Source organism: Scyliorhinus canicula, chromosome 27 (assembly GCF_902713615.1).
Source record: "Scyliorhinus canicula chromosome 27, sScyCan1.1, whole genome shotgun sequence".
NCBI lineage: Eukaryota > Metazoa > Chordata > Chondrichthyes > Carcharhiniformes > Scyliorhinidae > Scyliorhinus > Scyliorhinus canicula.
In genome coordinates this window covers 18,057,451-18,073,442 of record NC_052172.1, presented here as the reverse complement: position 1 = coordinate 18,073,442, position 15,992 = coordinate 18,057,451, and the positions used below count along the sequence as shown (strand labels likewise).

The 15,992-nt window shown below is 49.7% G+C and overlaps 1 protein-coding gene across 1 annotated transcript; it reads right to left on the bottom strand.

Annotated features, from left to right (window-relative positions):
• Positions 1-434: 434 nt before the first annotated feature.
• On the bottom strand, positions 435-15,640 carry LOC119957934 (NF-kappa-B inhibitor alpha-like). Its single transcript, XM_038786150.1, has 6 exons — positions 15,324-15,640; positions 9,762-9,861; positions 8,187-8,412; positions 5,591-5,679; positions 4,249-4,509; positions 435-2,000 (listed from the first exon to the last, which is right to left on the bottom strand). Exons 1-6 carry the CDS (start codon positions 15,566-15,568, stop codon positions 1,950-1,952), a joined length of 972 nt encoding a protein of 323 aa, XP_038642078.1. The 5' UTR covers positions 15,569-15,640; the 3' UTR covers positions 435-1,949.
• Between the last annotated feature and the right edge of the window lie 352 nt (positions 15,641-15,992).

The following is a 15,992-nucleotide window of genomic DNA, read 5'->3' as shown; positions in this document are numbered from 1 at the left end:
CCCATCACATGGTACCCAGGTGCAGGGGTGGGGGAGGCAGTGTCAGGGGAAGAAGCATTGGGAGAAATCCTAACCCGTCAACATAATGTCCAAACAGCTGGACAGAAAACACTTCAATCCCTGCTCCCTCAGACACCAGAAGCAGAGTCTTTGAATATTTGTAAGGCAGGGCGAGATAGATTCTTGATTATCCGAGAGAGGGCTGGGGGTGGGTGGGGGGGGGGGGGGGGGGGGGGGGATGGAGGGGTGTGTGTGAAAGGTTAATCGGGGGGTGGGAGGGGGGAAGAAAATCGGCAGGAATGTGGGGTTGAGGTTACAATCAGGTCAGCCACGACCATATTGAATGGCGGGGTAGGCTCGAGGGGCCGAGTGGCCTACTCCTGCTCGGAATTCGAATGTTACGTATATAGAACATGACACAGAATATTTATAGATCGTTTTCAACATCATTTATTGTAAAAAAAAATAAAATTTGTAAGACATTATGTACAAATGCGTGTTCTACTTTCAACACAATCAAAAGAATCCCAAAGAACAGTAACAGAATAAAGTCTTTGGCATCATCAAGATTAACGAAACATGTCAAAACATCCAGCATCCTCTTCTGCATCAGTCTTCACATAATCCAAAATATTTAATTTACACTTCAAACTTTCTTCTACATATCTACAGTGAGTTCTCAATTCATCCCAGTGCTCAATATCCAGGTACCTAATAAGGTTAGTGTCTATTTTTTGCCCGTAACCAGCTGTAGAGGTAATTAGCCACGTGCGTTGTAGTTGGCATTCAGAGTTGGCGACAACCAAGGGCGGGCACGAGGGTTCTGGCAGATCACCAACTCAACGTTCAGTTGGAAAAGGACCCATGACAAACGTAAGATGTGTCAACGGGCATCAAAGTAACTGAAGCAATGTCACGTCACATGATTCGCACCGTGGCCCATTTACTCTACGACTCACGCCAATCCCAAGAGCCTTCAATCTGATACCTGCCCAGGCCAAGACTGGCGGTTCGGCGTCATACGTCAATGCTCAGTAGAAACTGGGCCGAGGCATCGAAGTCTCGTTCCCCGTGTTACCTCTCTCTGCAGTCGACAGAGGGGACATTCATTCCCGGACAAGATTTGAACCTGACCCAGGTCGCAGAGGCCACAGGTTGACTACCAGGCCGTTGCACCACCCAACACCGTTGGCCTTGCGTTGGCGCTGTGTCCATGTGCAATCTCTCACCAATCCTGGTGCCCAAAAGGTGGGACTGAGGGTAGGGCCAGAGGGCCACCTTTGCCTCCCCGTCTGCAATCTCTCCTCTCGCTAGTTCATACACACGTCGACTAAACTCTCGGTGCAGTGGCCCTCAAAACGATCGACCCAGTCCTTCCTCGTGAGGTAATTTTCCTAATCACGAGTCTGTCACAAGTTAACCCTTGCAGCTGTCACTTCGCTTATGGTTAACTACTGGCAGTAATAGTGAGAATGGAAACGAGGGGAGGAACAATCGTGTGAAACAAATTAACACACTTCGCTTGCTCCTAGTCATGGCTATGGAAGCGCGCGGGGAGGGGGTTGCAAGGGGAAAAAGTCTTTAGTCAGAATACGCTGTTCATTCCTGCTCTATGTTTGTGTTTCGTCCAGCCCCTCTTCTGCGTGAGCTGGTACTAGTCTACCTCCATCATGCCCGCCCACAAACCCCTCTCGCTGGTTTTGAAGTTGCAGCGAGCTACAGTCAATCAGCATCTTGGCGCATGGCGCTTGTCCTCAGATTGTCCACGCGTCTTGGGCATTGAAGGAAGAATGGAGTTGAGGGGTGATTGGGGGCGGTGAGGGGGGGGGGTGGTGATGGGTAGATGATGATGCGGAACCCACAGTCTGCTGATGGTTCCCCTTTGGACCACCCGGCCATCGTCTTGGTCGGAACGCAAGGCAGCTCGCAGCACCGAGTCGGCTGGGCAATCAGTGGAGAGAATGGCCTCGGATTTGAAGATCATCGTAGTCTAGAGGCATCTGTAAGACAGGAATTAGAAGCAGGTTAGAATGGTTTCGTTATAATCCCGCCTCGTCTTTTCTCTCCCCTGAAGATGCGGTCACCCAACGCTCCAGACTTTTAGAAAGGCGGGGGGGGGGGGGGGGAGGAGGAGGAGGAGGAGGAGGAGGAGGAGGAAGGAAAGGTTATTGGAGACCAGGCGGTTAAGTGGAACGAAGGTACAGCTAAGTGGCGATCTCATCGAATGACGAAATGGGCTCGAGGAGCTGAATGTCCTCCTATTGTTTCATCAATATCTCAATCAAATGGCTAGTCTTTGTCTTTTTTTTTTAATTTAGAGTGCCCAATTTTTTCCAATTAAGGGGCAATTTAACGTGGCCAATCCACCTACCCTGCACATCTTTTGGGTTGTGGGGATGAAACCCACACAGACACAGGGAGAATGTGCAAACTCCACACAGACAGTGACCCAGGGCCGGGATTCGAACCCGGGTCCTCAGCGCCGTAGGCAGCAATGCTAACCACTGCGCCGCCTAGTCTTCGTCTTTGAGGCTAAGTGGGCGAATGCCCAAATCTTTAGCTCTTGTTTTAAAAAAAAATTTAGAGTACCCAATCCATTTTTTCCAATTAAGGGGCAGTTTAGCATGGCCAATCCACCTACTCTGCACATCTTAGGGTTGTGGGGGCGAAACCCACGCAGACACGGGGAGAATGTGCAAACTCCACACGGACAGTGACCCAGAGCCGGGATCGAACCCGGGACCTCGGCACCGTGAGGCAGCAGGGCTAACCCACTGCAGCTTTAGCCCGTGTTGACCACTTAACAATGTTCTCCGCTCAGGTTTGATGGTCATGAGAAAGTATGTGAAGACCACTTCCCATCCATAATGGCAGCTATCTGCCAACAAGGGCTGACTGCTAGAGTGACCCGTTTCCATGCTGTAACTTCTATACACTTATTGAGTTGCTGGAACATACATCTTGGTGTACTAATTTAGGAATTTATCCTACAACCTGGTTTAGGTTGCTGGTTTAGCACAGTGGGCTAAACAGCTGGCTTGTAATGCAGAACAAGGCCAGCAGCGCGGGTTCAATTCCCGTACCAGCCTCCCCGAACAGGCGCCGGAATGTGGTGACTAGGGGCTTCTCACAGTAACTTCATTGAAGCCTACTTGTGGCAATAAGCGATTATTATTATTATTATTCTTACGACAACCAGGCAACATTGCACAGGGCATACTTCTCCAAACCTACGGGTTTATGCATTCAAACAAGGATAAATCTGCAAGTCAGAAGCCCAAGGGGCAAATAGGGTGAAGCCAGATTGCTAAGCCTCAGTCTGCCCTCGAGGCCCTGGCCGACGAACAGCCCAGGGTATTCCACTGCGAGGGCATCACACAGGCCTGGTTCAACCCCGCTTTCACCCAACGCCCACACTCCCCAAGAAGGACAAAATCAAGGCCCGACACTTCTGAGGAACTGCTGCATTGGTGAAGGTGGTGTGGGCCTTCAGATGAGAAGCCGTCTGCACCCCTTCCCCCCCTCCCTCGGGCGGACATAAAAGTCCCATGGTCACTATTTCAAAGATGCCTCCCGATTGCCTTGCGTATTTATCTCAGCCACAAAAACCATACAAGCAGCTCATTACTGCACTTCTGCTTGTGGGATCTTGCTGTGTAAAAAAAAATTGCCTGCCTATGTCCTCATCGAGCACGGGGCGGATGTCTGAAAAGTTCTTCGATGGCTGTAACGGGCTTTGAAAGAAAGAAAGGTTAGCGCTTATATCGCGCCTTTCATGGCCAAAGGATATCTCAAAATACTTTGCAGCCAATGATGTATTTTGTGATATCCTGTGGTTATAAAAGGCAATATAGAAATGTAGGTGCTTTCCGTAGATGCTTGCGTAGTTCTACAGTGGGGTACGCCTTCCCTGATTTTCTTTGTAATTCAAAGAGGACAAACATATCGCGCTGCATGCACACATACACCACTACATAATTGGGTATTGCTGAAAAAAGACACATGTCATCAAAGCTTTTCATCTTACACTCATCAGACCAGATTCGCAAGAAGACAAAATCCCATGGAGAACAACAATTTATAATGCACGAGTGCTGATTGATTGGAAAGTGGACTGTAATTGGAAGAGGCATAGTCATGGAGAAAGCACCAGGGAACAGTTAACTGCCAAGCTTTTGTTTAAATTCAAACCAGGCAATAGATAATTGGCGGCCATGCTTATGAACGAGATTAGGAAAAGAGGCTCACCTCACAGTCTGACCGGGTGTCCCACTCTGCCTCAGATTCCGAATCAGAGGATTCGTACAGCGGGATCAGCGAGGAGCTGGTCAACTGGGAAAGCTGCTCCTGGATCTCCAAGTCCGGCCGCCCTGCCGTCAGGTGGAAGGCCGTGCAGCTGTTGTACATCAGCCGGTTGACATCTGCCCCGTGCTCGATGAGGAGCTGCACCACTTCCCGATGCTGAAACTCGACCGCCAGGTGCAGGGGCGTCCTGCCACTGCTTGGTTCCTGTCGGAGGAGTCACGAGGGAAAAGGTTACGATTCATTCCAACGACACAATTCCTGCTGGAACTTCAGAAACACGAGAGGAAAGCAGCCCTCCTTACAGTGCCCCCCCCCACCCCTGCTCTATGTTTCATCCCCCCCTCTCTCCTGAAGCTCACATTTGTGGGATCATGCTGTGCACGATATCACCCACCAACCAATTGCCGGCCTGTGGCACCTTGCCGTGCCGCAACATTCACCGCACGCCAATAGCCAGCCTGTAGGATCTTGCGGTGCGCAAAATTCCCCACCTCCCAATAGGTGCTCGTGGGATTTTGCTGCGCGCAAAACCCGTCTGCCCCACGTTTCCAACGTTACAACAGACGAGACGGTCAAACAAATTCCCGTCTTGTCCTGGAAAGGTGAAAGATCCCATGGCTATTACCCCAAAGAAGGACAGGGGAGTTCTCCCCGGTGTCCTGGGGCTAGTATTTATCCCTCTGCCACACACAGGAAACCAGAGCAGGAGCAGGCCATTCGGCCCATCCAGCCTGTTCCACCATTCGCTACGATCATGGCCGATCTTGGGGGTGGCAACCCCCTACCTTTCCCGCCCGCTCCCCGCACCCGACAATCGACACTGGTTTCACGATCACCGTTCGACTTTTAATCGCAGATTTTTGTTGAATTCAATTCCACCACCTTGCCATGGTGGGATTCGAACCCAGAACATCGGCATGGGTCTCTGGATCACTAATCCAGTGACTACCACCATGGCCCATAATATTGTGCAGGTACAACATCCACGGGGTCTTGTGGCACGGTGGGGTTAGCGTCACTGCCTCTGAGCTGGAAGCTCCCGGTTCGAGTCCCACCCCAGGACTTGATGGTCAAGGAGGTGCATTTGTAACGCGGCCAAAACAGGTCGAGTATCGACCTGCAAAGTCCTTCCAACACATGCCAATGACAGGCAGTAAGAGCGGGAGAGATTCTTGGCCAAGCACGAGATGGAAAAAGAAAGTTGGACTCTCTAACATAGCCCCAGACTGCAACATGTATGTAAATACCCAGCCAGACTCCCAAGTGAACCACAACAGCGACTTACCTGAGCGTTAATATTGGCTCCCGAAGCCAGCAGTCGCTCCACTATTTCACAGTCGCCTTTCATCGCTGCGATGTGAAGACACGTGTGACCTGTTAACAGAAAGACATTGGCCTTTAACACGCAGCTTACATGAAGCACGTCCATACAGACCCATACTCTACAAAGTTCCCTTGCCACTGGACCGGTGCAAGACTGGACTCCAGCGCGGGAGCTCAACTCTCTGCACTATCCGAAGCGAGCGGAACTCCTCAAGTGGTCTCAGCAGCTAGATGTTGGTTGTGGTGTTCGGAGGGGGGAATATCAGGCCCTGTCAGCAGCTCGACTAATGGATGTGCGTCTGCCTCCATGCACACAAATCGGGCAAGGACAGGCTCAGACTGGTGATGCTCCTGCTGTTGAATAGCCCAATACATTTATTACAGGGTCACAAATGAGGAATGGTAGGCTGGGTCAATTAGCCAAGAGAATAGGGGCCTCACGGTAGCATGGTGGTTAGCATCAATGCTTCACAGCTCCAGGGTCCCAGGTTCGATTCCCGGCTGGGTCACTGTCTGTGTGGAGTCTGCACGTCCTCCCCGTGTATGCGTGAGTTTCCTCCGGGTGCTCCGGTTTCCTCCCACAGTCCAAAGATGTGCGGGTTAGGTGGATTGGCCATGCTAAATTGCCCGTAGTGTAAGGTTAATGGGGGGATTGTTGGGTTACGGGTATACGGGTTACGTGGGTTTAAGTAGGGTGATCATTGCTCGGCACAACATCGAGGTCCGAAGGGCCTGTTCTGTGCTGTACTGTTCTATGTTCTAGAACCCCACCCCACGCCACACCTCCGGTGCTGGTGTAACTGTCCCCCAGCAAGAGGAGTCAGGCCATTCAGCCCAACTAGTCGGTGCTGTTGCTAATACTCCAACCTGAATCTCCTCCCATTCCACCTTCCTCCTCCCAGTTTCTCTTTCTATTCCTTTTTCTCACGGGATCCTAATCTAGTGGAAAGCATGCAAGCTATTTCCTCAACCAGTCCCTGTGGTGGCAAGTTCCACATTCTAACCACTCGCTGACTAAAAATAAACTTCCCCTCATTTTCCAGTTGGATTCATCAATGGTTACTGTAAACCTAGCGTTGGTCACGGTCCCAGGTTCGATTCCCGGCTTGGGTCACTGTCTGTGCAGAGTCTGCACGTTCTCCCCGCGTCTGCGTGGGTTTCCTCCGGGTGCTCCCGTTTCCTCCCACAAATCCCGAAAGACGTGCTTGTTGGGTGAATTGGACATTCTGAATTCTCCCTCTGTGTACCCGAACAGGCGCCGGAATGTGGCAACGAGGGGCTTTTCACAGTAACTTCATTGCAGTGTTAATGTAAGCCTACTTGTGACAATAAAAATTATTATAATATTTTAATGAATTTAGAGTACCCAATTAAGGGGCAATTTAGCGTGGCCAATCCCCCTCCCCTACACATCTGGTTAAAGCACATCACTGAGCTAAATCGCTGGCTTTTAAAGTAGGCCAGCAGCACGGTTCGATTCCCGTACCAGCCTCCCCGGACAGGCGCCGGAATGTGGCGACTAGGGGCTTTTCACAGTAACTTCATTGAAGCCTACTCGTGACAATAAGCGATTTTCATCTTTGGGTTGTGGGGGCAAAACCCACGCAAACAAGGGGAGAATGCGCAAACTCCACACGGAAGTGACCCAGAGTCGGTATCAAACCTGGGACCTCGGCGCCGTGAGACAGCCACTGCGCAACCCGGGGTACTCTAAATTTATATTTAAAAAAAATAATTCTGGACTTAAAACCAATAAATCATGTCTGCACTTTCTCCAATACTCCTATTGAAATCTAATTGTGCTAGGCCTGTATTCTGCATATGACTCCTTTAATCGCATGGCGGCACTCACGCATTATTTTTGTCACAGAGCAAGGTCGCTGCGCATCCGTGCAGCTGCATGGGAGCGGTGCTTCCATACCGTTTTGCTGGTGTAGCGACCAGGAATGTACAATCGGGGAGAGAGTCGGTGCAAAGAGGGGGGGGGGGGGGGTTGAGGATGTGGAAGCATTGAAAAGGGTGCAGAGGAGATTTACTAGGATGTTGCCTGGTATGGAGGGAAGATCTTATGAGGAAAGGCTGAGGGACTTGAGGCTGTTTTCATTAGAGAGAAGAAGATTAAGAGGTGACTTAATTGAGGCAGACAAGATGATCAGAGGATTATACAGGGTGGACAGTGAGAGCCTTTTTCCTCGGATGGTGATGGATAGTATGAGGGGACATAGCTTTAAATTGAGGGGAGATAGAAATAGGACAGATGTCAGAGGTAGGTTCTTTACTCAGAGAGTAGTAAGGGTGTAGAATTCCCTGCCTGCAACAGTAGTGGACTCACCAACATTAAGGGCATTTAAATGGTCATTGGATAGACATATGGATGATAAGGGAATAGTGCAGATGGGCTTTTGAGTGGTTTCACAGGTCGGCGCAACATCGAGGGCCGAAGGGCCTGTACTGCGCTGTAATGTTCTATGTTCTATGTTCGATGTTCTATAACCACGTTGGACGGCTAATCGTGCGTCGCTGGTATTTATTCTGCCTGCAGCAAGCAAATAACGTACCGCAGAAATTGCGCCATTCCAGGTCCTGTTCCAGGTGCTGCTGCGTGACACTGCTCGTGCCCGTCAGGTCAAGGAGCGAGTTAACGCAGTCCAGGTCTCCCTGCTCGCAGGCCAGGTGCAACGCAGTGTTCCCGAAGGTGTCCAAAGTCTCCAGGTCTGCCCCAGCCTGCACCAGCTCCCCGGTCAACCCCGGCATCCTCATGATCACCGCCAAATGCAGAGGGCTCTGGAAAATGCGAGGAAGTAAAAGAAAGGGTTAAACCTTCAGAGAAATCGAAGGCACGTTAACCGTGTCAAAGATAAAGTGAACACAACAGCAATTTAGAGGTTCGGAACTGTCATTTTAAAAAATATATATATTTTTCCATGGGTTGTGGTCAATGTCAATATTCATTGCCCATCCTTAATTTCCCTTGAATGGAGGGCAGTGAAGAGTAACCGCATTTGCTGTGGGACTGGAGTCACGTGTAGGCCAGACCGGGTAAGGACGGCAGATTTCCTTCCCTAAAGGGGACATTAGTGAACCAGCTGTGTTTGTTTTTTAAAACAACTTTTTTTTAAATTTCAGAAGGGTTGATCAAAAGATTGGTCAAGGACATTGGTCTTCAGGGGGGGGGCTTGCTAGGGAAATGGAAGAGACGCAGAGAACTTAGAGAGGGAGTCCCAGAGCTCGCGAGTGAGATATCTGAAGGCACGCTGCCCCCCCTTCCAATTGTGGGCGGCTAGAGATTGGAGGACATTCAAGAGGATTCAAGAGAGCCCAGACACCTTAGCGGGTTAGAAAGTTGAAGGAGGCTTCAGAGTTAAGGAGGGTGGGGGGGTGGGGGGGGGGGGGGGGGGGGAAAGAGTCCATGGTGGGGGGAATTTTTACATTGGGGGGGTGGAGGGGGAAATTTAAATTTCGGCATCGCTGGAGAAGGGAGCAGTCAGCGAGCCCAGGGGTTTGGAGGGTCAATGGGACTCGGTGCAAGTTAAGATATGGAACAAAAGAGTTGTGGATGAGCTGAAGTTTCCAGGAGGTTGAAGGACTGGAATCCAGGGAGGAGAGCATTGGGTTGGTCAAATGCGAAGGGGAAAAAGGTCACCCCCCGAACCCACGATCACGGTGGAAGGGCAGGTCCTTGACGAAATGTAATTGAGCTCAGTTGAACTGATCTTTGTTATCACGTTGCATTTTCAAAGGGCGGCACTGTGGCACAGTGGTTAGCACTGGGACTAAGGCGCTGAGGACCCGGGTTTGAATCCCGGCTCTGGGTCACTGTCCGTGTGGAGTTTGCACATTCTCCCCGTGTCTGCGTGGGTTTCACCCCCACAACCCAAAAGATGTGCAGGCTAGGTGGATTGGCCACGCTAAATTGTCCCTTAATTGGAAAAAAAATAATTGGCTACTCTAAATTTTAAAAAAACGTTGCATGGAGAGACGCGGGTTGGGCAATGAGCACAGTGGCCGGTTGTCAATTGGGACTCGGCAATGCGGGATACTACAGCGAGAATTCCTTCTCCCCAAGGTCCCTCCCCCCTTCCCCTCTCGAAACCAACTGGTGGGAGCGGAGAGAGAGAGAGAGAGAGACTCACCTGTCGGGACTTGTTGCAAACATTTATAACGGAACGCTCGGACCACAAGAGGAAACTGCCGATGTCCGGGCGCAGGTGTAGGATGGCCAAATGGAGAAACCTGCGAGAGAGAGAGAGAAGGGAAATTACTAATGGAGATTGAGGAATTAAAACGCACAGCGTGCAAATTTCCTGAGAAATCGCAGTTTGCCCCGAGCAAGGTGAGTAATCATTTCTACATCGCTGGCAGCTGTCCATTGAAAACCAGTGAAGTATTGACGCATCCGCTCAGCTAATGGGGAGTTCCACAATCCACTCTGACTGGAAATAAGTCCTTTAGTTTCAAAAGAGGAGGAGATGGGAAGTGAAATGAAAATTCTTTTGCGTCTCAGAATTGCGTTTCCTCCTCACCCAATTCCCTCCCTGGCGCCTCGCTCGCTCATTATATCCCTTTCAAATGTCGTAAACTGTCCCGTGGAAGGCCCTTGGGGCAATATCAGGCAAGCATTTTAATTGTGCCTTTAGAAGCATCCCCACCCCCAAGGCCCTCTGCAAGCATCATCTGAGACGACTTGACACGGACCCCAATCTTTTTTTTAATAAATTTAGATTACCCAATTATTTTTTCCAATTAAGGGGCAATTTAGCGTGGCCAATCCACCTACTCTGCACATTTTTGGGTTGTGGGGGCGAAACCCACGCAGACACGGGGAGAATGTGCAAACTCCACACGGACAGTGACCCAGAGCCGGGATCGAACCTGGGACCTCAGCGCCGTGAGGCGGTTGTGCTAACCACTAGGCCATCGTGCTGCCCTACACGGACCCCAATCTAAGGAGATATTAGGGACAGGTGGCCAAAAGCTTGATCAAAGAGGTAGGTTGTAAGGAACATATTCAAAAGGAGGAAAAAGAGATTTAGGGAAGAAATTCCAGGGCGCTGGGCATTATCAACACGTCACTAAGATATCACCACATCACTAAGAAGATATCACATCTCTTGAGCACCTCCAGGTTGCTTCATCCCACATTTGGTGCCTTCAGCTGTCTACAAGGCCCAAACTCTGGAATTCTCTCCCCAGAACCTCTCTCTCACTCCCCTCCATTAAGAGCTTTCTCAATCCCTAAATACAAACTAATTACTGTGGATGCAGGAAATCGGGAATTAAAGCAGAAAATGCTGGATAAATTCTGCAGGTCTGCCAGCACTGGTGGGGCGAGATCTGAATGGCCCTTCTCAAGAACAGTCATTCATGTTCTCTCTCTCTATATACAGATGCTGCCAGACCTGTGGGCTTTATCCAACATTTTCTGTTTTTATTCTTTTTTACCCACCTCTTTGACCAAACTCTTTGACTGCCTGCCCCTCACATCACCACGTACGGCTTGGGACATTTCCAAGTGCATTGAAGGTGTTATACAAATGCAAGTTTGTTTTTCATAAATTTAGACGATTAATTTTTTTTCCAATTAAGGGGCAATTTAGCGTGGCCAATCCACCCACCCTGCACATCTTTGGGCTGCGGGGCGAAACCCACGCAAACACGGGGAGAATGTGCAAACTCCACACGGACAGTGATCCAGAGCCGGGATCGGACCCAGGACCTCGGCGCCGGGAGGCAGCAGTGCTAACCACTGCGCCATCGTGTCGCCTTGCTTTGGCCATCAATGTCAACGGTAAAGTAACGGTCGCCCAGATTCGGGGAAAGTCACTCAACCAGCACATGTCCCCGGTCAAAGGTCATGGACACGACGAAGGAGTGTGCAGGTGAGTCATTTAGTTCAAGGTCAACGAGCGTTTCACTTCTACAACAGTCATTTTGGGTCCTCTCAGCGTGCGCCTGAAATTTTTTTCCGACCCTCTTCCAATCAAAGGCATTTCCACCTGGGTTTCCCCAGAGGTCAGCGTGTGAAAATATAGCGAGCCAGACCGAAACAGGAATAGCCCACATTTCGCTGTCTGGTCTATTCTGAGTTGGCGCGTCTGAGTCAGGCAGGAGAACCACAGTCAGGGGCAGAAGGTGGGAGTCCCTTTCTTAATAACATAAACGTACAGTGCGCATATACCCCTCCCCCCCCAGAAAAAAACAGTCCACATCCTTAAGATTAACTATTCTCAGGTACCTGCCTAGAACTAGGGGTAACGACTCATGACATGTGCTCAAGGCTCAGCTAAGCTGCGCCAGAACAGACCAACTCTATCTCTACAGCTTCGAGAACTTGACACAACCCACTTGAAGGCCGGTTAGGAATACCCAAGGGAAGGTGTAGAATTTTCTCAGCATTCCCTCGGAGGGAATTTCCTCAGACTTTTGTGAAGGAAATGCAGGGACTTTTACCTACAATGGGCGGAATTGTTTTGCAATAAAGTGGGAACAAGGCAACGTAGGAATGTGTGGAGTTTGCGCTTTCTCCCAGTGCCTGCGTGGGTTTCCTCCGGGTGCTCCGGTTTCCTCCCCCAGTCCAAAGACGTGCAGGGTAGGTGGATTGGCCGTGCTAAATTGCCCTTAGTGTGGGTTACCGGGATAGGGCGGTGGTGTGAGCTTAGGTGGGGTGCTCTTTCGAAGGGCCGGTGCAGACTCGATGGGCCGAGTGGCCTCCTTCTGCACTGAAAATTTTATGATTCTATGATTATTGAGAGCGTGCAGTGGAGCCATTTTAGCCTACCTGGTGGCAACTGTCAACAATGTAAGCTTCATCCAATCTCCTCCCACCCTACTTCACCCTCATCTGTCTATCCTAATTATCCTTTCTCCCTCGTGAACTCATCCAGCTTCCTCTCGAGTGCATCTCAGCTATTCGGCTCCCTTGAGGCGGCGCGTTCCACGTTCCCACTGCTCTCGTCAGCAAAGAGGTTTTCCCAGAGTTTCACCTTTGGCTTGTTCGCGCTCATCCTCCATTTCTGGCCCCCTAGCTCTGGTCTCCCACACCAGGGGTAACATCCTCCGTCTCTTTCTACCCTATCACTTTTTAAAACCCTACCAGGTCACTCCCGTAGCCGAGTAAAGGGCCTTAGCTTTGTCAGTCAGTCATTCTGCACAGTACACCCAAGGACATTCAATTGGGAGACAATGTTTTAACAGTGAGTGTTGCGATTACTAAATGGTCCCCGAGTTAATGAGGTGACGCTTTGCCGCAGAAGGCTGTGGAGGCCAAATCACTGAGTGTCTTTAAGACAGAGATAGATAGGTTCTGGATTAATAAGGGGATAAGGGGTTATGGGGAGAAGGCAGGAGACTGGGGATGAGAAACATATCAGCCGTGATTGAATGACAGAGCAGACTCGATGGGCCGAGTGGCCGAATTCCACTCCTATGTCTTACAGTCTCTTATAGGTACGGGAGGAAATCAATTGGTGTTTCCCCAGACTGATCATTAACCAGTGAGGCAGATGGAATGGGTCACCTGTGACCTCCATCACCTGGAGGGACAAGGGCAGCGGATGCTTGGGAATGCCATTGCCTGGACATTCCTCTCCGCACACCATCCTGACTTGGAAATATAATCGTCCGTTCCTTCACTGTCAATGGGTCAAAGTCCTGGAACTCCCTCCCTAACAGCACGGTGGGTGTACCACATGGATTACAAAAGTTCAAGGAGGAGGCTCACCACGATCTCTCGAGAGGCAATTAGGGATGGACATGAATGCTGTTCCTGACACCCACATCCCACGAATGATGTTTTTAAAATTAGAGTTGCAATATTAGGATTTGATTATAAATGGCCTCCACACACGTAGGACAGTCTATCTGGGACCCATTATGAATAGCAGGGCAGACTCAAAAGGGCTGAATGACCGCCTCCTGTTTCTATTTCACGCATGAAGAAGGTTCTGCGATGTATTTTCCTCAGAGCCTGGAGTGAAAGTATCCGATTAATCAGTTTAATCAGGCTCAGTGTTGGGGTACATTCCTTCTGATTAGCGACATGTTGTATCACTCCTTTGTCTCAGTCACATTCTCGCTCCCTCCCACGCAGATTATTTTGCGCTTTGTCTCCCCCATCTTAGAAGAAGAAGTTAAAACGAAACCCTTGCCTGACATTGCTGCCAGATTGCACTTCCCTCTCGGGGGGAACACACGAGGAAGAGCCACTGAAGTGCGACGCCGAGTCATTCTAAACAAAACTGCATTGACCAGAACGTAGGCCAGACTTTGGTGCGTCAGCCAGAAGCCCTCATCGATCATCCAGAAAGTCCCACTCCAGAAACTTAAGCACCAAAATCCAAGCTCACATCCCCAGGCAGAGTACTGAGAGGCTGCTACACAGTCAGGGGTACCACCAGAGGCACTAAACTAGGGCCCCGTCTGCCAACTCGGGTAGATGTAAAACACACTCTTCAAAGAAGAGTTCCATCCTGGCCAACTCAGTCAAGGGTATGGGATCTTGCCATGCACTGTTGCCCTGCTTCCGACATTACAAAAGTAGGTACTGACATCCTGAGGTCGTGGAGGGGGCCATATAAATTGATTCTTAAATAATCACCGTAAGAAGTCTTACAACACCAGGTTAAAGTCCAACAGGTTTGTTTCAAACACGTGCTCCGAAAGCTAGTGATTCGAAACAAACCTGTTGGACTTTAACCTGGTGCTGTCAGACTTCTTACTGTGCTCACCCCAGTCCAACGCCGGCATCTCCACATCATAAATAATCACCAGCCTTAAACTTAGTTTCCAACTTTTAAATAAATTGTTTCACAACGCGCCCCTGCCACACAGCGCCGGTTTGATTCCCGGCCTCGGGTCACTGTCTGTGCGGAGTCTGCACGTTCTCCCCCCCGTGTCTGCGTGGGTTTCCTCCGGGTGCCCTGGTTTCCTCCCACAGTCCAAAGACATGCAGAGGAGCTGGATTGGCCGCGCTAAATTACTCCTTATGGGCAGCAGGGTGGCGCAGTGGTTAGCATTGCTGCATCACGGTGCTGAGGTCCCAGGTTCAATCCCGGCTCTGGGTCACTGTCCGTGTGGAGTTTGCACATTCTCCCCCTGTCTGCGTGGGTTTCGCCCCCGCAACCCAAAGATGTGCAGGGAAGGTGGATTGGCCACGCTAAATTGCCCCTTAATTGGAAAGAATTAATCGGGTACTCTAAATTATTATTTTTTTAAAATACCCTTAGTATCCAAAGGTTGCGGGAATGGGGCGGGGGAGTGGGCCTGGATAGGGTACTCTTTCAGAGGGTCGGTACAGACACTGGTCAAATGGCCTCCTTCTGCATTGTAGATATTCTATTCCATGATTCTAAATAATCCCTAGCCTTAAAAGTTAATTTTAAACTTCGTTTCAGTTTCAAGTTTCAAATTAATAGCTTCTTAAATAAACCCCAGCCTTAAAATTAGTTTCAAACTTAAAATTAATAGTTCCTCAAATAATCCAGAGCTTTAAAGTTAGTTTCAAATTTAAAGGTAATAGTTTCTTAAATAATCCAGAGCCTTAAAGTTAGTTTCAAAGTTAGTTCCAGTTTCAAACTTTACATTAACAGTTTTTCAAATAATCTCTAGCTTTAAAGTTAGTTTCAAAATCCCCCCCCCCCCCCCCCCCCCCCCAATCCAGGCAAATTTGGAGGGGATTGTGACAAATGGAAACTTACGTGTCCCCATCTTCGCTCCTGAACGTGGCCCAACCCTGGGTGGGCTGTTGATGCTCCTCACCCCCGGAGCCGATGTTCAGATTGTCCACCCGGTCTGTCACACTGTCCAGACTGTCTTCCGCCTCTTGCATGGAGTCGATGCCACTGTCCAGCCTCTCCCCTTCCAGCGCCAGCTTTGGCTCCAAAGGTTTACCATTCCTGCTCCTGTCCTGAGCCTCTCTGTAACCTGTTGCAAACTGAGCCATCACAAAGGCAGCAGGGATTATTGCTGCTGCTCTGTGTGTGTGTGTGTGTGTACTCTTGAATCTTACTCCCAAACTGAGAACTAGTCACTGTAGGCGGAAACATTTATATATAAATAACCCCGCCTCCCTATTTAGAATAGGGGGAATACCAAATACGTGATTCCGGGTGCTTTTTCATAGGTGATTATTACTGTATATTACTGTCCTTTTTTAAGCCCTTGGTGCCTGTTCACCCATTTCCTCATCTTGGAGTCTTCGTCTCTAAAAACTCCCAAACTTTTTTCATTTACCCTTTGAAGCTGGCTGTATTTTTCAAGTGTGATATTGCACGGGGAAGGAAATTCGCTTTAATCATATCCTGTTGTCTTCATCAAATAAAAAGGGCATTTCAGCTAAAGTTGGAGCTGAAAGCAGAAACCCCCCT

Bases quoted from the DNA above. Each gene is read 5' to 3' on its own strand.
- LOC119957934 (XM_038786150.1), bottom strand. From the start codon at position 15,568: ATGGCTCAGTTTGCAACAGGTTACAGAGAGGCTCAGGACAGGAGCAGG. The intron at 8,413-9,761 runs GTGAGTCTCTCT...CGCATTTTCCAG, and splicing joins TTTGCAACAAGTCCCGACAG to AGCCCTCTGCATTTGGCGGT. The intron at 2,001-4,248 runs GTGAGCCTCTTT...CCTGTCTTACAG, and splicing joins ACACCCGGTCAGACTGTGAG to ATGCCTCTAGACTACGATGA.